Source organism: Macrotis lagotis, chromosome 4 (genome assembly GCF_037893015.1).
Source record: "Macrotis lagotis isolate mMagLag1 chromosome 4, bilby.v1.9.chrom.fasta, whole genome shotgun sequence".
Lineage (NCBI taxonomy): Eukaryota > Metazoa > Chordata > Mammalia > Peramelemorphia > Peramelidae > Macrotis > Macrotis lagotis.
In genome coordinates this window covers 191039007-191061631 of record NC_133661.1, presented here as the reverse complement: position 1 = coordinate 191061631, position 22625 = coordinate 191039007, and the positions used below count along the sequence as shown (strand labels likewise).

Genomic DNA, 22625 nt, shown 5'->3' with positions numbered 1-22625 from the left:
TAAATTTTGCTTGAAAGTACCAGGGTTGGCGGTGGCTAGGTGGCACAGTGGATAGAGCACCAGCCTTGGAGTCAGGGGTGCCTGAGTTCGAATCTGACCTCAGACACTTAATAATTACCTAGCTGTGTGGCCTTGGGCAAGCCACTTAACCCCATTGCCTTGCAAAAAAAAAGAAAAAAGAAAAAAAAGAAAATACCAGGGTTAATGAAATAATCTGTATTTTTCCATGACTTAGGCAGCAAAATACAGTAAAAAGAATACTGGAGATAGAATTGGGAGATCTGTGTTTGAATCAAGATCTGCCATTTATTAACTGTGTCCTTAGGCAAGTCACAATCAAAGTAAGCCTCAATTTTCTCATTTATACAACTGATAATACTTGTATTACCTGTTATTGTGAAAAAGTAGGGTGTATACCTTAAAGCAAGTATGTTCAATCAACAGCCCAGGAGCTGCATGTGGTCCTCAAAGTTCATTCATGCAGCATGATTACATTTTATTATGCTCCTTGGTATTATGGGCTTCATTATAATCATAAATAAATATTAAATTCTATATGCAGCTTTTGACAAGTTTTTGTTGGATGATGCAGCTCAGAATAGTTGTATAACCATAGCATGAAGGATTAAATTAATATGAGCAATTATATACACATTAAGAATCAGGTTAAACAAGAATGTCCCTTCGGGTATATTAACATTGCATGAAAAGAAAATTCCAACCTACTTGTTTAGGAGATGAAGTTTCAGAATCCCATTCTTTTTCCTCTGCAAAACGAAACTGTGAGAAGGAATCACCTGTAGACAAAACAAAGAATACAATTCCAATTAACAAAAACAAAGAAACATCTCTAGTTCATTAAGCTGCTTTTTTCTCCCTTTTCTCTCTAAAACAAACTCACATTTTCAAAAATTCAACCTATGTGGAATTTAATTCAATTTAAATATAGGGCTCATTACCAAAATTTAAATTCCATAGCACTTGTTTGATCTCCTGGAGAAAGATCTGTGAGCATATAAAATGAAAATAATCAATACAAACACATCAATTAAGTAACTGAGTTAATTTGGATAAAGAATATAAATAATGAACAGATATGAACTGGAAGGGGTAAGGAAAAAAAATCTATAAGAGGAAGGAGTAGGTTCAATAAGAACTTATTCAATAAGAATAAGAAGAATTGGAAAGATTAGAAATTATGAACAAAGAAGGAAAAGTCAGAGTAGAGATGTTGGAAGTGGTAATTTCAAAGGATAGTTTTTTTTTAAGATGTGAGGGGCAGCTAGGTGGTGCAGTGGATAGAGCAATGGCCCTAGAGTCAGGAGGACCTGAGTTCAAATCCAGTCTCATACATTTAATAATTACCTAACCTTGTGACCTTGGGTAAGTCACTTAACCCCAATGCCTTGCAAAAACTAAAAAAAAAAAATGTGGCCTGGCAGTAGCTCAAGTTGGCCACAGTTAAAGATTTATAGTGACTGAGAAATGAAGAGGTAAGAGCAGAAAAAGAAAAAACACCCTTCTACAAGTTGTGTGATAGTGGAAAAGGCCCTGAGTCACTTTTGGCAAAGGCAGGTCTTATTATCTAAGGACTAAACTAGCTAAACACAGAAAGATTCATCACCAACATGCTGGCTACTAAATGATAAATTTCAAAATCATTCTCAATCTTGAGCAAACTACAGTAATTAAAATAGACTAGAGGGAAAAGGAACAGAATGCTAAGAATCATACTTTTTGAAAAGTCTATAACCAGTTAAATCTTTCTCTGGGTGATCACATTAATGGATAAATTGAATTATATCAATTTAGATATATGTGTGACCAAAAGATATTAGAAAAATATTCCTTTACATAAGTGCTGGGCATTTTTTATGAAAATAAGAAAAAGGAACATAAAATAATATTCTAAATCAGATCACATTTTTATATTCACAAACCTGACTTAAATGTACAAAAAAATATGAATCCTATTGTGTTTACAGATTGTTTACTACTTTTCAAAAAATATTAAGTAAAGAAAAATACATTAAAAGCTTTCCTTCAATAGGTATATCCCATACATATTTTAAAATTCTCTAAAATTCTATTCCTCACTTCAGGCTTCAAACCTAGGCCTCATTTCAGAACTTCTGTCAGCACCAAAGGTCTTCTTACCCAGTAGCCTTGTCAATCTGGCATATCCTTCTACAAATGTTACCCTCCTTATACCACTGGTTACCCTCCTTCTACTCCCAGGGCCTCCATTTTGTGGAGAGGATCAAGCCATCTTCATTTCCCTCCAGACTTCTGGATTTCTAAGCCAGTGACCTCTCCCTGCCTCTAAGCATCTTCATGACCTTCTTCTTTTTAAGCTCCATTAGAATTTAAACTCCATAAGGAAAAAAAAAAAGAATTTAAGCTCTCTGAGGGAAGAGACTGTTTTCTTTTCCCCAGGTATTATATTACTAGTGCCCCCTCATAATAAATAATAAATGCTTGTTTCCTACCTTCACAGCAAGAGATTACTTTGCTCAATGTTCAAATGAGGAATAAAAATGGAAAATAAATGTGTGCCAAAGATTTTTGTACCAGTGGATGCCCAACACAGAAGACTAATGGAAGAAGGAAACTCTATAGATGATGGGATATTTCAAATGTTTCTGTTTTCATGCAACATATAATCTGCAGTAACGCTGGAAACGTAGACTCCTCTAAATGAAATCTACTACTCAATGGAGTTTAGCAGAACAATGCTTCCAAGAACACTACTTACATTAAGGAAAATGTCCCATTTCCTCACCTATAAAATTGAAATACTATACTTTCCCTCAGGGGTTTTCTGATGCAAATGAGATTCATGTAAAATACTTTGCAACCATGAAAATACTTTTTGAACATCAGTTGTCATTGTTATTATCAATAAAGTCTATTATCCAGAGTGTGATATGGAATTGAATGGACAATCCATAAGACTGGTATATCTTGTTCATATACCTTAGACAAATTAATGAGCTCAAAATTGAATAGGAAGAAAAATCAGACCAAATTGTACTAGAAAAAAAAAATCATGCACAAGATTTTCACAGACTAAGTTTCTCTGTGAAATGAAAATTTGTCATTTAACACTAATATCTTCTAGTAGTGTATTATGTGTATAAACTGAATGCCGCCATCTTCAAGGAATCAAACCCAAGATTCAACATAAGGGCAAATGAACAATACATAGTGAAAATGACTAGAATGACTAGCCAATATGACCAGAAAGGACAATGATCAATGTTGGAAGGACTGTGGGAAATCTGGGACACTAATACATTGTTGATAGAAATGTGAGCTCATCCAACCTTTCTGGAGAGCAATTTGGAATTATGGCCAAAGGGCAATAAAAATGTGCACACCGCTTGATCCAGCAATATCACTACTGGGTCTATATCCTGAAGAGATCATGCAAAAAGGGTAAAAGGGGTGGAGCCAAGATGGCAGTATGAATGTAACATATCCCAGGAATACTTCCTCCCAAACTCTAAAAGCCATCAAATTATGACTCTAGCCAAAATTTAGAGGGGCAGAACCCACAGAAAGACTGAGTGATACATTTTCTCAGTCTAAGATAACTTACAAGTTCCATGGGATGGGTGTGTTTCACTAGGACCAGGGATTGGAAAAAAGTCCCAGCCACAGCTCAGCACAGCCCAACCCAACCCAGCCCAGCCCAGCCCGGGGATCACTGGGAACCGCTTAAAGGGGAAGTGAGAGAGCTCTGCTGCACAAGAATGACTGTGGAGTGAGGAGCACTGGCCTCAGAGCAGCCATGTGGCAAGAACGAGCAGCAAGAATCTGGGGAAACCAACCTGCACCTCCAGAGTACAGCCCACAGATGATAAAGGGGTCAGTGGAGACTGCAGAAATCTCTCTGCTCTCCCTGGGGAAGGACTTTGCTGTTTGCCCACACCCAGATCCAGGTTGCAGTCTGGCCTTTCATACTAAGATAGTAGGGGCCCCTCCTTATAGCTCCAGGGAAGAGGAAAGTGTCTGTGTTCATCTACATATCAAAGCACAGGCAAGAGAGCATAAGACCTTGGAGGAATAAAGGTCCTAGTGGGGTGTCCCAAAAAAAAAAAAACCCAAAGTGGGTATCCCAATAATACTCAAAAACTCAAATACTCAAAACCAGGCACAGGCTGGAGAAATGAGTAAACACAGAAAAAAAAGAGGAACACCATTGAGAAATTCTTTGTCTATAATGGCAAGAAGGATCAAAATACTCAGTCTGAAGATGAGGAAGTTCAAGCTCCTGCATCTAAAGACTCCAAGAAAAATAGAAGTTGGGCTGAGGCTATGACAGAGCTCTAAAAAGATTTTGAAAATCAAGTAAGGAGGATAGAAGAAAAAATGGTAAAAGAACTCAGAGAGATGCAGGAAAAACATGAAAAAGAAGTCAGCAGCTTTGTCAAGGAGATTCAAAAAATGCTGAAGAAAATATCATTTTAAAAAGCAGCATAGGTAAAAATGGATAAAACAGTTTAAAAAGTTATTGAGAAGAATGCTTTAAAAAAACAGAATTGGCCATATGGAAAACAGATTCAGGAAAGGTAATTTAAAAATTATTGGGATACCTGAAAGTCATGATCAGGAATAGAACTTTGACCTCATTTTGAAAGAATTCCTACAGGGAAATTTCCCTGATATCCTAGAAGCAGAAGACAAAAGAGAAATTGAGAGAATCCACCGATCTCCCCCAGAAAGAGATCCAAAAAAAAAATCCCCAGGAATATTTTAGCCAAGTTCCAGAACTCCCAAGTCAAAGAGAAAATTTATAAGCAGCCAGAAGGAAACAATTCAAATATTGTAGAGTTGCAGTCAGGATCACACGACTTAGCAGCAACTACATTAAAGGGCTCATAGGGTTTGGAATATAATATTCCGGAAGGCAAAAGAGCTTGGAATGCAACCGAGAATCAACTACCCAGCAAAACTGAACACCCTCTTCCAGGGGAAAAGATAGACTTTCAATGAAACAGGGGAATTTCAAATGTTCCTGTTGAAATGACCAAAGCTGAACAGAAAGTTTGACCTTCAAATATAGGACTCAGGTGAAGCATAGAGAGTAGAGGAGAAGGGTAAAATATGAGGGACTTAAGGATGATGATGATGAACTACATGTATTCCTGCATAGAAAAGTGATACTGATAATATTCATATGAAACTTCTCATTTAATAGAGCAGGTAGAAGGAGCTTTTATAGATGAAGCACAGGAGAGAGTTGAATTTGAAGATAAAATATATTGTAAAAATGGAGTCAATGAGGAAAAGGGAAATGCCCTGGGCTAAGATATTTTGTATAAAATATATATATATATATATATATATATATGTATATAAAACAATGAGTTTTTGTAATGATATGGAAGGGGGAAGGTGAGGGGGCATGAGGGAACCTTTACTCTCATCAAAAATGGCTCAGAGAGGAAACAACATACACACTCAATAGGGTATAGACATCTAGAGTAAAAAAGAGAAAAGGGGGAAAGGGGGAAGGTGGGATGTGGATGATAGAGAAGAGGGTAGATCATTGAAGAGAATAGTCAGATATAACACATTTTCTTTTTTACTTCTTGCAAGGGGCTGGGATTGGGTGGCCTATCCAGGATCACTACCATCTATTATATTTTCTCTCTCCACTCTGTCCTTCTAAAATGTGCTGTAGAGTAGCTGAGTAGTGCAGTGGACAGAGAACTGGCCCTGGGGCCAAGAGGCCACGAGCCCACAAACCACACCCAGAGACCCAGCAACCACCTGGTCTTGTGGGGGGGAAATTTTTTTAAAAAATAAAAAAATAAAACAAAAAGGTTAAAAAACATCACTTGTACAAAAATATTCATAGCAGCTCTGTATGTGGTAGCAAGGAATTGGAATGAATGTCCATCAACTGGGGAATGGCTGAACAAGGTGTGGCACATGCATGTGATGGAACATTATTGTTCTATTAGAAAACCAGGAGGGATGGGATTTCAGAGAAGCCTAGAGGGATTTGCATGACCTGATACTGAGTGAGATGAGCAGAACCAGAAGAACACTGTACACCATAACAGCAACATGGGGTTGATGATCAATCTTAACGGACTTGTTCACTCCATCAGTGCAACAATCAGGGACAATTTGGGGCTGTCTGCAATGGAGAATACCATCTGTATCCAGACAAAGAATTGTGAAGTTTGAACAAAGATCAAAGACTATTACCTTTAATTTAAAAAAAACGGTTATCTTATTATGTAATTTTTCTATTATCTCTTATATTTAATTTTTTTCCTTAAGGATATGATTTCTCTCTCTCAACACATTAAATTTAGATGTAAAGACTAATGAGACTGCCTTCTGTGGGGGGGTTAGGGGGAGAGAAGCGAGATTAGAGGAAAAATTGTAAAATTCAAAAATAAATATTTGAAAAAAAGTAAAAGAAATTGGTGGAACCATCAGTAAACTCCCTAAGTAAAAAAAAAAAAAGATATCTAAATCATCTCAAAATTCTCAATGAAACTGTAAATTTAAAATATCCACATTATCTCAAAATTATCAGCACAATTTGAACTTCTGCTGTTCTTACTACCAATGTCTAGTACTTATCTGAATTTGTGTATCATAGGATAAAATACTATGACAGTAATACCTTGATGGTTTTTCTTGATTGCATATATCTATATTACCAGGATGTGATTTTAGTTAATAGAAGATTTAGTTAATAAATTATGTTCCTTTGATTTAAAAAAATGACTGCAACATATTACAAAGAATCTACACATAAAAGCATAAAAAATATCAAAAAGATATGTCTGGAAAAAGAGGGAGCCTGTCACACAAGAAGAGCAAGTGACAAAGACAGCCCACATAGTATTCTGGTATCTAAGTCATGGTAATTTATAAATAGATCCTGAATACTTAGTCCGGAATGATTAAAAAGACATCTTAATAAAAGGCACGCCTCTCTCAAGGTGGGAGAGAGGCAAAGAATCCAGGAAACGGTTAGGTCTTTTATGCACTTTGAACAGGGGTCCCCATGTTTCCCCCGCCCTGCTCATTATACTAATGAACAAGAACAGCTACCTCCTTGAGCATGTGCAAAGGAGAAGGTCAAAGACCCTAGGTTAGATCTGTAGAAGTAGGTGGAGAAGAGGTGGTTAGATGGAGAAGGGGTGGCCAGGTGGCGCAGTGGATAAAGCACCAGCCCTGGATTCAGGAGTACCTGGGTTCAAATCTGATCTCAGACACTTAATAATTACCTAGCTGTGTGGCCTTGGGCAAGCCACTTAACCCCATTTGCCTTGCAAAAACCTTAAAAAAAAAAAAAGAAGTAGGTGGAGCTGACCTGGCCTCAGTTTTTGATCAGGTGAGGAGGCTAAGTCTTTTGTGGTGACTCACAAACCTGCCCATAGGCAACAATATAGGCAGACCCCAGTCTCTATAATGTAAACTAACAATTCTCCCTTCACATTCTGGTGGAATCCAAAAACCCCCATTTTCCTCATAGTAAGAAACCTAGAAGAAAGTCTCACCATGTTGGGTGGAGCTTAATTATAGTCAGACATGCACCAGAATTATACCAGATGAAAAAGCATGGGTGGCTTGTGATCTGCATCACTGGTGGAGGATTGATTTTCATAATAGTTTCATAGTTGTTTGAACTGAGATTAAAATTCAAACTTGCAGCATGAATATACAGAAAAGTATTATTTGTAGTTAAAGTAGTCTGTTTAAAAAAAAAGATTCAGTATAGTGCTCCGTTAAATAGCTCCAAAAATAATTTAATTCATACAAAATTTAGAAATATATATCTATGTACTTCATAAAGTGAGAAATGCAATCATCCAGTATTAAGAATAAGCCAGGATGCCTATTCCACAATTCTCAGAAAAAGACTCTCCTAATAGCCTTCGCACACACTCTAACCCTGGTTAAAAATCTATGGCTCCACACTGCCAGAACTTTTTTTATACAACAATTCTACTTCCAGGAGAGAAAACACAAAAATAAGTCACAGATTTGGGTTAAAAATTTATACCCATTCTTTGTATACCAGCAAGAAAATCTGAATGGTTGCCCTTACAGCCACCTTTATGAGTGAATGAACTGACAAGGGACAATTTTCATTTCATTCATTTTCAAATCTAGGTAAATCTATCTGAGCAAGAGAAGAGAAAAACTAAGTTCAGGTTGCCATGTCCACCAACTCACTTTAAATTTAGCACTGGACACTGTCAGAAGTTTGATTAAAGTAGTAACAGTCAAACCTGGTTATCTAAAGCTTTTCCTCATTGGATGAGCTCCTTATTCTGATTCCTAATGCAAAAAAGATCATCAAATGAATAAGAACTAAAATCCCCATTATGCCCTGAGTTTATTACTCAATTTAACTATAATTGATAACATTTATAGTTTTCAATTCACCTTTATTATTGTCAGTATCCATATTCCTCAAAGTTTCTGAAATCTTGACCATGAAGGTTCAATCCTTGAGAAATCACAAAAGACCTTTGCTTGCACTGGAAGCCAAACAAAGATAGGGCTAGACTTTGATGGAGTTCTCCACTGTCTCCATGTGGTTCTGCAGCTCCCACTGTCACCACAATGACTACCAGATAAAAAGAATTTCTCCATCTCTGTCTGGACTTTTCTGTACCTAATTCATAAGGGATGTCATGATTTAAGGTGAGATAAGTCAAGATAGATGGTGAGTCCATTTGTCTTGCACAAGTTCAATCTACTAAATGTCAGAGTTTCTACCCACTACAAAACTCAAAATTTTGCAAAATGATTGCTTATAGAATCACTGTGGAATCAAGGTAAAAAAAAAAAAAAGAACTCTTGCTCTTTAGATATAAACAGCACCTAGTTTGACATTTATCCTAAAACAAAGCCTTGTCAACATATAGTGATGCTTTGGCACTCTTTTAGTTGTGCATAGGGCTCTATAACTTACTAACTTAACAAAATAAGACTTGACTGAACCCAGATAGGATTTAAACAAAAAATTAGGAAAACCAATCTTCCTGCTCAATAAGACTCCAACAAGGAGTGATGGCTTCAAAACATCAGATTTCACAACAAGCACAGCACAATAATAGGAGGTGTCCATCTTCTTAAAGTACCACATGGATTTAGATAGAAGAAATCGATGAATTACACCCATGTACTTTAACTAGTCTAACTAAAAAACTATATTCACAAGAATTTTCTGTGCTTTATGAGAGAATAATACTGCCATTCCAGAATTTGGAATTTTAACCACTCCTCTCAAAGCTGTTGGTGAAAATTGAAATGTTAAATCACAGTGCAGTAAATTATTTCAGTCCAATTGTTCCCAGGATAAGACTAGTACCGAGTTCTTCCAGAAAGTTCTAAACTGAGGGCAAAGTGATTAAGCAAAGGAGATGGTAGACAAATCTGAGTAGCGCAGTTCAAGGATGGAGAGAGACGTAGTCAGTAAAAACTTAGACTTGATTGGCACATCAGGAAGTGTCTAGAAGATCCAGAGAAAAGGATATCAATGCAAGTTAGATGATAGACCATATGCAGCTAATTGATAGGTTAACAAATATTTAATAAACATATAGTACAGTGATTATCCATCTCCACTGTAGCCCAGGTTATTGCAAATATCTATCCACTGTGCCACCTAGCAGCCCCTAATTATTTTTAAGTATGTCATTCAGTACTAAATTGAGATAGCAGGAGGTAAAGTTATAAAAAAATCATCACAGTCCATACAGTGAATTAGTAATAGCCAACCAGCTGAACTTTTCCAAACATTCCCCTACAAACAACTTTAATACACCTCTTAGACTGGCCAATATAACCAGAAAGGATAATGATCATTGTTGGAAGGGTTGTAGGAAATCTGGGACACTATTACACTGTTGGTGGAGCTGTGAACTTATCCAACCTTTCTGGAGAGAAATTTGGAACTACACCTAAAGGGCAACAAAAATGAGCATACCCTTTGAACCAGCAATAACACTACTGGGTCTATACCCTGAAGAGATGATGAAAAAGGGTAAAAGCATCACTTGTACAAAAATATTCATAGCAGCCCTGTTTGTGGTGGCAAAGAATTGGAAATCAAGTGAATGTCCTTCAGTTGGGGAATGGCTTAGCAAACTGTGGTATATGTATGTCATGGAACACTATTGTTCTTTTAGAAACCAGGAAGGATGGGAATTCAGGGAAGCCTGGAGGGATTTGCATGACCTGATGCTGAGTGACATGAGCAGAACCAGAAAAACACTATACATCCTAACAGCAACATGGGAGTGATGTTCAGCCTTGAAGGACTCGCTCATTCCATCAGTGCAACAATCAGGGACAATTTGGGGCTATCTGCAGTGGAGAATACCATCTGTATCCAGACAAAGAGCCGTGGAGTTTGAACAAAGTTCAAGTACTATTCCCTTTAATTTAGGGAAAAAAAAACTGATATCTTATTGTCTGATCTTGTTATCGCTTATACTTTTTTGTTTCTTCCTTAAGGATATGATTTCTCTCTCATCACACTCAATTTGGATCAATGTACAACATGGAAACAAAGTAAAGACTGACAGATTGCTTTGCATGGGGGGGGGTGCAAGGAGGGAAGTAAGATTGGTGGAAAAATTCTAAAACTCAAATAAAATCTTTAATAAAAGAAAAAAGAAAATTGTAAGTGAGAGATAATGAGTAGTCAAGGAAAACACTGAGGTTTGCTAGCCTGAGGGACTGGGAGGATAGTGCTGCCCTTCAGTAATAGGGAAGGTAAGGGGGGGGCGGGTTAGAAGGAAAGATCATAATGAGTTCTATTTTGGACTTGATGAGTTTAAGATGTCTACTGGACACCCAGTCTAGAAGTCTAAAAGTCATTGGGGGGACATAAAATTGGAGGTTGGAGCAGGATAAGTAGATTTGAGGATCAGTATAGAGATAGTAACCAAATTCATGGAAACTGATGAAGTGAAGAATTGAAGTATGGAGGGATGAGAGAATCCAGGACAGAACCCTGAGGGACACTATGGTTAGAGTATGGAAAAAAAGAAATTGAAAAATCCATCAATGAACTCCCTAAGGAAAAAATTTCCAGGATCAAATGTAATCAGAAGAGAATTCTACCAAACATTCAAGGAATAATTAATTACAATTCTATTTAAAGTTTTGAAAAAGTATGTGAAGACAGAGTTCTGCTTAATTCCTTCTATGACATCAATATGGTGCCAATACCTAAACCAAGAAGATTGAAATTTTAGATCAATTTTGCTAATGAATATGAAGGAAAAAATTTTAAATAAAATATTAGGAAAGTAATACAACAAATTATCAATAGAATAATATACTGTGATCCAGCAGGATTTATACCAAGAATGCAGGTTTGGTCCTGTATTAAGAAAACTATCAGCACAACTGATCATATCAATAACAAACCTAACAAATAATGATTATTTCAATAGTTGCTGAAAAAACTTTTGACAAAATACAATATCCATTCCTAGTAAAATCACTAGAGTGCGTAGGAATAAATGGAGTTTTCCTTAAAACTATAACCAGTATTTCTCTATAAACAGAGGTCAGTCCGGGCCCTGTTCACTAGAGTTGAATAGAAAAATCTGTCATTCAAACCACAAGACCCAAGAGAAGCATAAAAAGGTAAATAAGAAAGAGTAATCATAAGGGACTCATTAAACTGTTTACATTCCGATATAGGAAGATGACAATGAAACTTCTAAAAACTATCATTGTTAGGGCAGTTAAAAGGAGTTTACATAAAAGGAATGGGTATGAATCAACTATGTTGGAATAATGTACCAAAAAAAAAAAAAAACCTGAGCACTGGAAAAAAAAGGATGCACTGGGAGAAGAGGAAACAGAAAAATAGAAAGGGGGAAATGTGCTAACATGAAAGAAGCATGCAAGGAAGAGCTTTTAGAATGGAGGAGAAAAGGGGGTGGACAGTAGTTGAATCTCATTCACATTAAAATTGGTTCAAAGAGGGAAGAATATATACATATTACGAATATATGTGTGCATATGTATATACACACACTCAGTTATATATAGAAATATAGCTTACCCAATAGGGAAATGGGAGGGATAGAAGGGAGGGAGGGAGGGAGGGAGGGATGGAAAGGTAGGAAGGGTTAAAAGAGGCAATCATTAAAAGAAAATAGATAAAAAGAGTAAGAGAAGAAAATGAGATGGAGGGAAATACACAGTAATACTAATTGCGAATGTGAATAGGATGAGTTCATATATAAAAACAGAAACCAGAATCCAACAATATGCTCTTTACCATAAACTCATTTGAAACAGAAAGACCTATACAGAATTAAAATAAAATGTTGGAGCAAAATCTAATATGCTTCAGCTGAGGTACAAAATCTAATATGCTTCAGCTGAGGTAAAAAAGGCATTGGAGAGAAAATAGGCTATGTGATCTCTAACTTATGTGCCTTACAGCATAGAACTTTTGTGGGAAAATGAATATACATAAAAGTGTATGCTGGTTTGCCACTTTTGGGACAAACCAAGAGTAGAAAAGTGATGAGTATCAAGACAGCTCCCACCAGTGTCATTTTAGCAGCATGTTGATCAGGGTTACCCTATTTAACCTTTACATAGGGAAGATATAGCAAAAGGAAAAACAGAATTAAAAGAGATAATAAAAAAACTACATTTTGCTAAAAGATACCATAAGCAATATCAAATATTTATATAAGTTTCACGGAAAAAAGGCCTTGGTTTTCAAATGTTTAGGGAACTAAGTCAAATTTATAAAACTAAACAGCCATTCTCTAATTGATAAAAAAAAATGCTATATACTACCACAGAGAGAACTAATGAACTCTGAGTACAAACACATATAATTTTCTCACTTTTTAAAAAATTTGTCTTACTCTTGGTGAAGGACATTTAATATTTCAATAAAATAGGTTAATAAAGATATATATTTTATATGATTTCATGTATATAACTGACATGTTACTTTCCTTCTTAGTGGGAAGGACAAGGGTGGTAGGGAGGGAAAAAATTTTATAAGAACACAATGTAGGGGCAGCTAGGTGGCACAGTGGATAGAGCACTGGCCTTAGAGTCAGGAATACCTGAGTTCAAATCCAGCCTCAGACACTTAATAATTACCTAGCCATGTGGCCTTGGGCAAGCCACTTAACCCCATTGCTTTGCAAAAAAAAAAAACAAAAAAAAAACCCTAAGAAGACAACATTAAAAAAAATAATGAATTGAAAATAAAGATATTGAAGCAAAAAAGAAGTCAAATCAACACAATCCTAAGGAATTAAGAAAATACTATTTTATACAAAATATTGTATTTGTGGAGGACTGGAAAGTAACAAGAATATTTTTTTGGAACAAGCTCTATAGTAAAAAAGGTTCTATGGAGACAGACACACAAACTGGTCCCTAGAACTATACTAAAAGCTGTATGGACAAGTTGCCTAAGTTTATATTTCATAGACTTCAAAAATAAAGGATCATCTCTATATTACAATGAAGCATGAGAAAAACTAGAGGGAATGTTGGAGACTGAAAATCCAAAAGTTCAGTTGTGTTAAATTGAGTCAACTGTACATTATATTGTCCTAGCAAATCACATAGAGACAATATTGGCTTCTAGGAGCATAGTTTTATGTCAGAAATTTAGTAATTCACTTTTTTAATATTACAGAATATTAGACATGAGAATACAAAACTGAAAGCAATGCCACTAACAGAAATGGATGGGTAAGAAAAAGAAAATTATATTTTATAATTATCTTCCTGGTTTATATTTTCCAGTTACCTTTGGGTTTTTAGTAGCTCATTCTGTTCTCTAAAATCTTTTCCACTACAATAATATCATAAAATATAATTATTTCCCCTGTGCTGTAGTTTCAAACCCATACACATCAGCCACATAAAAAAATTTTTGTTAAAGCTATCTAGTGAGAATCTCCTCTCCTCACCTATCAGCTCAAACTGTAGAAACCAGGGCTCATGAAAATGAAGAGAACTACCTCATGAATAGACCTAAGACAAACTGAGAGGCAGGACAAACTTCACCCTATAGCTTTCTATTCCTTCTTTTTGGAACTTCAAAATGTCTACCCTACCCATGTTTATAGTGATAAAGGTTTCTTCAGACTTGGATCAACACCAATTTGGTAGTATTCTAGAACCTATCTCCTTTGACCCCTCTCTACAGTCAAAAATTTATCCATTGTGCCCTGGTTAACTTAAATTGAAGCAAAACCAAAGAAAAACAATAAGCTAATATGATCACTGATTATAGTGAATGGATGTATCTTCACTTCCAGAAAACACACTTCATCTAACAAAAGTAGAGAGAGCCCATGACAGTGATTCTCTTAGAAAAAGAAATGGCAAGATATAATGATGGAGGACAGATTAAAGGGAGCACCAGAGAGTGGAAGAATTTAAAGTTATAAATCTGGCCCCACCAGAGCTCCTTGAGGTTACCTTGGTCTCTCTTGGTCTCTCTTCACTTAGCACCATACATGCAAGAGAGGAGGTATTTAATAATGGCTTGCTGACTGTGTTTCCTTGGGCAAACTTAAATCTTGATGTCTCAGTTTTTAAAGCCCATGAGTTGATAATATAATATGCTTAAAAATGCCAGGAGCTATCTTCCCTATGTAAAGGTTAGATAGGGTACTGATCAACATGCTGCTAAAATGACACTGGTGAGAGCTGTCTTGATACTCATCACTTTTCTGCTCTTGGTTTGTCCCAAAAGTGGCAAACCAGCATACGCTTTTTATGTATATTCATTTTCCCACAAAAGTTCTATGCTGTAATGAACATAAGTTAGAGATCACATAGCCTATCTTTTCTCCATATGTCCTGAAAATTCATGACTCTAAACAGTCTCTATTTTATATACGGTACAAGAAACAACTAAAGCAAACCAAAAAAACCCAATAAATGGGAATTCTAGCACCTGAGACAAAGACCAGAAAAGTGAGGGGACACTAAAACTGATGACTATTCTCATGTATGTGATTATGGTGGATTAGTGACAACTCATGGGAGTTGAGGAGAATGAGAAGTTGAAAGATCAAGGTGTTCAAAAAAGGCAAGGACTGTCTTGCTGAGCTAGGTGTAAATCTAACTGGGGGAAGCAGAGTGATCCAGAGCTCCACTAAATTAGAATCTGAACAGAATAGAGGGAAATTTAATAGAGAAGTGGCTGCTGAACAACTTAAAAATGACATTAAAGTTCCTCCTCCTTGCCTTGTGCATGAAGGAGAGGGATGTATAAAGTATGAACAGTCCTGGAGAGAATGCCAAGAGAAGTAGCACCTTCAAAAAAAAAATTAGATTTAAATGAGTATCAAATGATGGAAGGAATATGAGAAGAATTGGTTTGACTTAAAGAGGGCAAAGGGGGAAGGTAGAACCAAGGAGGATGGGTCAGGAAGATTACAGCTGGGGTGGTAAGACAGCAGACAATGAATGTCACATTATTGCACACACTGACTGTAAACATTGTCATCCTCATTTTATGAGTCTAAGTTCAGTCCTCCTTCCATTGTACCATACCTCCTCTAGTTCCTTTCACTTCAAATCAAGTGTCTGCAGTGACTTCCAAAGCTAGGATGCAAAGTCCTCACAAAAGGACAAATTCTTTTTCAAATGAGTTTCTCTTCTTTTTTCTTTTATCCTAGGTAAACAAATTCTGTTTCACTGATGTGTTAGTACCGTTATTTGTTGTCTGGAACCTAAGGGTCAAAAGTGGTGATGATAGTGCTAACAGCAAAAGTAACAACTACTACAACAATGATAATAATAATAAAAGTTAGCTGTTACATATCACTTTAAGATTAACAAAGTACTTAACAAATATTCTCTCATATGATCTTTATAAGAAATTTATAAACTAAATGCTATTATTATGTCAATTTGATAAATAAGGAAACTGAAGCACAAGGAGATTATATTACCTGCTCAGGGCTATGCAGTGTCTAAAGGAAAATTTGAACTTAGTTCTTCAAGATTCTAAGTACAAAAAAAAAAAAAAGATTCCAAATATAGTTTTAACCCTTATACCCCCTCAGTTTGGTTTAGGTTTTTTGGGGGGAGGGGTTCTTTTTCACTGTTATTTAAAAAAATTTTTTTCCCAATTACATGTAAAGATAGGGTTTTTTTAGGGTTGTTTTTTTTTTTGGCAAAGCAATGGAGTTAAGTGGTTTGCCCCAAGGCCACACAGCTAGGTAATTATCAAGTGTCTGAGGTTGGATTTGAACTCAGGTATTCCTGACTCCGGGGCCAGTGCTCTAAACACTGTGTGCCACCTAGCTGCCCCTAAAGATAGTTTTCAACAATCATTTTTTTAAGCTTTTGAGTTCCACAACTTTTCTCACTCCCTCCCTTTCCTCCACGCTTCCCATGACAGTAAATAATCTGATCTACTTTATAAACATACAGTCATGTTTAACACATTTCCTTATTTCATGCTGTGAAAGAACTAAAGAGAAAAAATAAGAAAAGAAAAAAATATGAAATATATTTTAAAAAGTGATCAGCTTGGGCAGCTAGGTGGTACAGTGGATAGTGCACTGGCCCCGGAGTCAGGAGTACCTGAGTTCATCCAGACTCAGACACTTAATAATTACCTAGCTGTGTGATCTCGGGCAAGTCACTTAATCCAATTGCCTTAAATAAATAAAAATTTTTAAAAGGTGATCAGCTTACATTTTCATACAATTCTTTATGACAGTCCTCTGAGATAAGTAGTGAAGATTCAAAAACAATTTTATGAAGAAAAAACTAAGACTTAGGGAGGTTAAAAGGATTTTCCACATCCAATACTTTTCAATTTTATCATGTAATGATGGAGACTGTGAACAATAATGTACCATTCTTAACCCAGAATGATTTATTTATATATAATAAAGAGAGAGAAAAAAAAGGGAGGGTGTCTATCTCAGGAGATGTGAGGTTCCAGAAAGAAAAAATAGATACTGTCAGATAAGAATTGGATCTAGAATTCCCCATGAATGCTAGCCACCATTCTGCCAGGGATTCTTTCTTTCCAGATAGTTTCAACTGTTTCTGTAGAATATGCTCAGTCTGAATGTCAATAAATTGGCATATATTCTCTTCCAAAGTTGGTAATTTTCAGGCTTTGGTTATTCAACAAATTCTACAACATTTCTATCAGATTTCAATACCATTCTCTAGACATACCCTAAAATAATCAGATCTCTATAGTTTGGCACCTAGTCATTTGTTTTATTCCTGACTGTGAAGTTTTGGTAAGACTTAAAGCTATGTATGTTATTTCTGACTTGGGTATCTCTAGTTTGCTTCTGAAGCTTGGGAAAACTATCTGGGAAGTGGTTACCCATGAAAAAAGACCACTCAATCTGCCACTAGTTAAAACTGCTTGCTGGCCATTAACTTTCTTGTCTAATAAGTTACAACAATTAGACTTTGTAAAAACTACAAGCCTTGATATTTCAGAAAAATAAATCAAAGAAACCATCAATAAACTCCCAAAGAAAAAAGTCTCCAGGACCAGATGGATTTATAAATGAATTCTACCAAACATCTAAGGAACAATTAATTCCTATTCTACATAAACTATTTTTTAAAAAATAGGAGAGGAAGGAGTTCTATCAAATTCCTTTTATGACACCAACATGGTGCTGATTCCTAAACCAGGAAAAGCCAAAACAGACAAAGAAAATTATAAACCAATCTCCCTAATGAATATTGATGCAAAAATCTTGAATAAATTATTAGCAATGAGACTACAGCAAGTTATTACAAGATAATACACCATGATCAGGTTGGATTTATACCAGGCAGGCAAGGATAGTTCTACATTAGGAAAACAGTCAACATAATTAAACATATCAATAGTAAAACCAACAGAAATCATATGATTATCTCAATAGATGCTAAAAAAAGCCTTTGATAAAATACAACATCCATTCCTATTCAAAACACTAGAAAGTTTAGGAATAAAAGGAGTTTTCCTTAAAATAATGAAAAATATCCTTCTAAAACCATCAACAAATATTATATTCAATGGGAATAAACTCAGAGAATTTCCAGTAAATTCAGGGGTGAAACAAGGTTGCCCATTATCACTATTATTCAATATAGTACTAGAAATGCCAGCAGTAGCAATAAGAGAAGGGAAAAAAAATGAAGGAATAAGAATAGGCAATGAGGAAGCAAAACTTTCACTCTTTGCAGATGATATTATAGTATACCTAGAGAACCCCAAAAAATCATTTAAAATACTCTTTGAAACAGTTAACAAATTGAGCAAAGTAGCATGATTTAAAATGAACACACATAAATCATCAGCATTTCTGTATATGAACAACAAAGCCCAAGAACAAGAGAAAGAAAGAAAAATTCCATTTAAAATAACTACACAACGTTAAATACTTGGGAATCTATCTCCCAAGACAAACCCAGAAACTGTATGAGCACAATTATAAAGCACTCCCCACCCAATTAAAGTCAGATCTAAAAAATTGGAAAAAATGTCAAATGCTCATGGTTAGGTGAAGCTAATATAATAAAAATGTCAATTCTGCCCAAATTAAATTATTTATTCAGTGCCATACCAATCAAACTACCAAATAAATACTTTATCAAGCTAGAAAAAATTGTAACAAAATGCATCTTGAGCAACATAAGGGCAAGAATAGCAAGGGGACTGATGAAAACAGTAGAACAACTCTACCAGATCTAAAACTATACTCTAAAGCAGCAGTCATTAAAATTGCCTGGTACTAGTTAAGAAATAGAGTAATGGATCAGTGGATTAGGATTGGTTCAAAAGAAAATGCAGCAAATGAATGCAGCAATCTACTATTTGACAAACCCAAAATTCTTAGCCTGTGGGCTAAGAACTCACTATTTGACAAAAATTTATGGGAAAACTGGAAAATAGTATGGTGAAATCTAGGCATAGATCCATATCTCACACCCTATAGTAAAATAAAGTCAAAATGGGTAGAGGATTTGGACATAAAGAGCAATACCATGGATAAATTAATAGACCAAAATCTGCCTTTCTATCTATGGAAAAGGGATAAATTTATGATCAAACAAGAATTAGAGTACATTATAAACTGCAAAATGAATGATTTTGACTATATTAAATTTAAAAGTTTTGTATTAATAAAATCAATGCTGCCAAAATTAGAAGAAAAGCAGAAAGCTGGGAAACAATCTTCAATACCAGGAGTTCTGATAAAGGTCTCACTTCTAAAATACATTGAGAATTGAATGAAATTTATAAGGTCACAAGTCATTCCTTAATTTATAATTGGTCAAATAATATGAACAAATAGCTTTCAAATGAAGAAATTAAAGCTATATATAATCATATGAAAAAATGCTCCAAATCACTATTGATTAGAGAAATGCAAATTAAAACAACAATGTGGTATCATTTCACACCTATTAGATTAGCCCAGATGAGAAAAAGGGAAAATGATCAATGTTGGAGAGGTTGTGGGAGGATTGGGACATTGATGAATTGCTGGTGGAGTTGTGAACAGATCCAACCTTTCTGGAAAGCTACATGGAACTATGCCCAAAGATCAATAAAACTGTTCTTACCCTCTGACCCAGCAATTCCAATTCTAGGATTATATCCTGAAGAAATTGTTAAAAAAAATAATAAGGGGAAAAGTCCTCCATGTTCCAAAATATTCATAGCAGCTCTTTTTTGTAGTGGAAAGAATTGGAAATTGAGAGGATGCCCATCAATTGGGGAATGGTTAAACAAGTTGTATTACATGAATACTGTGGAATATTATTGTTCTCTAAGAAACAATAAATGGTTGGACTCTAGAGAAACAGAGAATGACTTAACAGGATCTGATGCTGAGTGAAGGGAGTAGAGCCAAAAGAACAATTTACACATCAACATTATGAGATCAACAGCCTTGATGGAAGCAATCCCTCTCAGCAGTCCAGAGAGCTAGGCCAACCATATTTTACAGATTGTGGACTACATTATCCCCAACCAGATGAAGAAAAACAAAACAAACAGGAAAAAAAACACCCCTACCAATTCTGATAAACACTATATAACATCACTTATGTATCTCTTTCCCTTGATCCCAATTCCTCAAGCCAAAAAATTCTAATGTGTAAATATGTTTAACAAAGTATGTATGTAAAAACTAACCTGACTGTTCCCAACTAGGGTAGGGGGAGTGGGAAGGGAAGGTGGAGAGAAACTTTATAACTTAGAAATCTGCATGTACAAATGGATAAAAAATAAACAAAAATATAGATAGACAGACAGACAGATAGATAGATAGATAGATAGATAGATAGATAGATAGATAGAAAGATAACAAATAACCAAAAAGAAAAAAAAAAGAATCCAGAGTGAGTTTTGTTCTCAGAATTTCTGTTATGGGGATTTTAAATTTCCTTTTATTTCTCCTTTATATTTTGGTTAATATATCCTCACCCTCACCTGACCAAAACCTGTCCCACAGAATGTGAAAACTTATGAGCCTTATGCATTCCTCAGATAAAAAGCCAGAGGGAAAACCTCAACTGTCCCTAACTCCTTGGCAACACATAAATCCTCCTCCTCAATCAATCTATTTGTGAATTCTATGAATGTAATTTAATCTGTAACCTGACAATTTACATTGACAGGTTTATTTTCTTAGGAGATGTATGAGATTATAATTGTTAAAATAAGTTTACTCTGTGACACTGAAGGAAGTATGGAATTAAAGATCTATCTTTTAATTTTTATGGCTTGAGAAGAAGGCAAAATGTAAATGAATTATTTCACTACCACTCTGACACAATGTTTTTTTTCTATAAGGGGTCTTGTCAGAATTCTAATAAGTGTTCAGGTTTTCTCTAAAGCCTGAACTTATGCTTGAGAACAATAATAATAAAAACCGAGGTTTTTACCTCCTTCTGGTAAATATATATTTGGTAGCAGTTGTCTACTGCCTGACCTTAGAAAGGATATATTTCTCTCCAAAACAGCAATTTAATACTTTTTCAATAATAGATATCATTAGGTAATTTCAAGTGCTTCTCAAATTCAGATAAGTCTCTTTTATATGATTTGGATATTTGTGATACCTATGGGTGAAAAAATATGAAACAAAATAGAATTTTTGCCAAACAGCTTGAGAAAAGGTTTTGCTTTATAGATTTCTGCTAATATGCCATGTTAAGGGCAACTAGGTGGCACAGTGAAAAGAGCACTGGCCTTAGTGTCAGGAGAATGGGAGTTCGAATTCAACCTCAGACTAAATAGCTTTGTTAAGGAGTTAGGGACAGTAGAGATTTTTCCTGCTTATTATCTGAGGAATGTATAAGACCTTGGGCTCTTTTAAGTCACTTAACCCTGATTGCCTTACATCCAGGTTCATCTCTAGTTGGTCAGATTCATATCTGGACACTGGACCCAGATGACTCTGGAGGAGAAAATGAGACTGGTGACTCAAATCCAATTCATGTGCTTGTCATGGCATCACCTCCCTAACGTGGTGGTCTTCCTCAAAAATGAAGTCTGCCAAACTGAACATTAAGTCTGTCAAAAAGTTTATTAATTGTATTTATATTGCCTTTGAAGGCTACTTTATTTAACATCAGGAATGCCAAGCATGGGAGATATGTTTGTAGTGGGTTAGCTCAGCTGGCCAAGGGAATGAAGGGAGTAGAGCCAAATATATATAAATAAACATCAGTCACAGCTTTCATTCACAGTGTAAGTCATTTAGTTCTGCCCTATGACTAAAGATGTCACTTTAACCCCCACCAGTATGGGGATTATGTAATGACAAATAAATCATTAATAATTTGTTAATAACAGAAAGGGCCAGAGAATGTAATAAATCTATTACTCCTATTTCAAAATATAACTCAAAAAAATCTGTACTACTAGGACAGAAACATCAGCCTCAAATATAAAAACAGCACATAAACATAACACAGATTCACTCTAATGCCAACACTCTTCAGCTCTACCCTCCGATATCAGTAACCTATCTGACAGCATGAATAAACCTTACATAAATTTCCTGGATTTTCATCAGTCTATTTTCAAGGTCTCTTTTTTTTGAAAAAATATCTTTGCTACAGAATGCAGGTACTATTTTGAAAGCCAGTCTCTACCCAGGCCAGCTTTGCTTAATCAAATCTTTTGGATATGCTATTTCCTATTTCAATCAAGTAGCGCCATTTTTTAATACTTTATTTTTCCTTCCCTCACCTCCTCCCTGAGATGGTAATATAGGTTGTACATGTGCAATCATATATAAAACATTTCCATATTAATCACTTTGGATATTTCTTGAGCCAAACTGTCAAGCATTCAAACATTACTAATAGAGAGTACATTTCCAATGGGCTGGTGATACTATTTGACTACCAAAACTAATCTTGGCAAAAAAAAAAAAAAAAAAGATTATTTAATGGACAACTCACAAAAGGCAAGTGCTCCCATGGGGGTCAGAAAAAACAATACAAGGACATTTTCTAGGATGTCTCAATGGGAGACACATTGACACTGGACTGCCAAGCATGGCATACCCAGATCAGAGAGGGTTCTGTGCTCTATAAGCAAGGCAGAATGGAAACAGCTCAAAGATAAT

At 35.5% G+C, this 22625-nt stretch overlaps 1 protein-coding gene across 1 annotated transcript in view; it reads right to left on the bottom strand.

The window, feature by feature from the left end:
- Nucleotides 1-22625, bottom strand: part of AVEN (apoptosis and caspase activation inhibitor) — a 235629-nt gene that overhangs the window by 11445 nt on the left and 201559 nt on the right. Inside the window, exon 4 of the mRNA XM_074236263.1 lies at nt 727-797. Coding sequence (XP_074092364.1) covers nt 727-797 — 71 coding nt within the window. The remainder of the gene's footprint in view (nt 1-726; nt 798-22625) is intronic.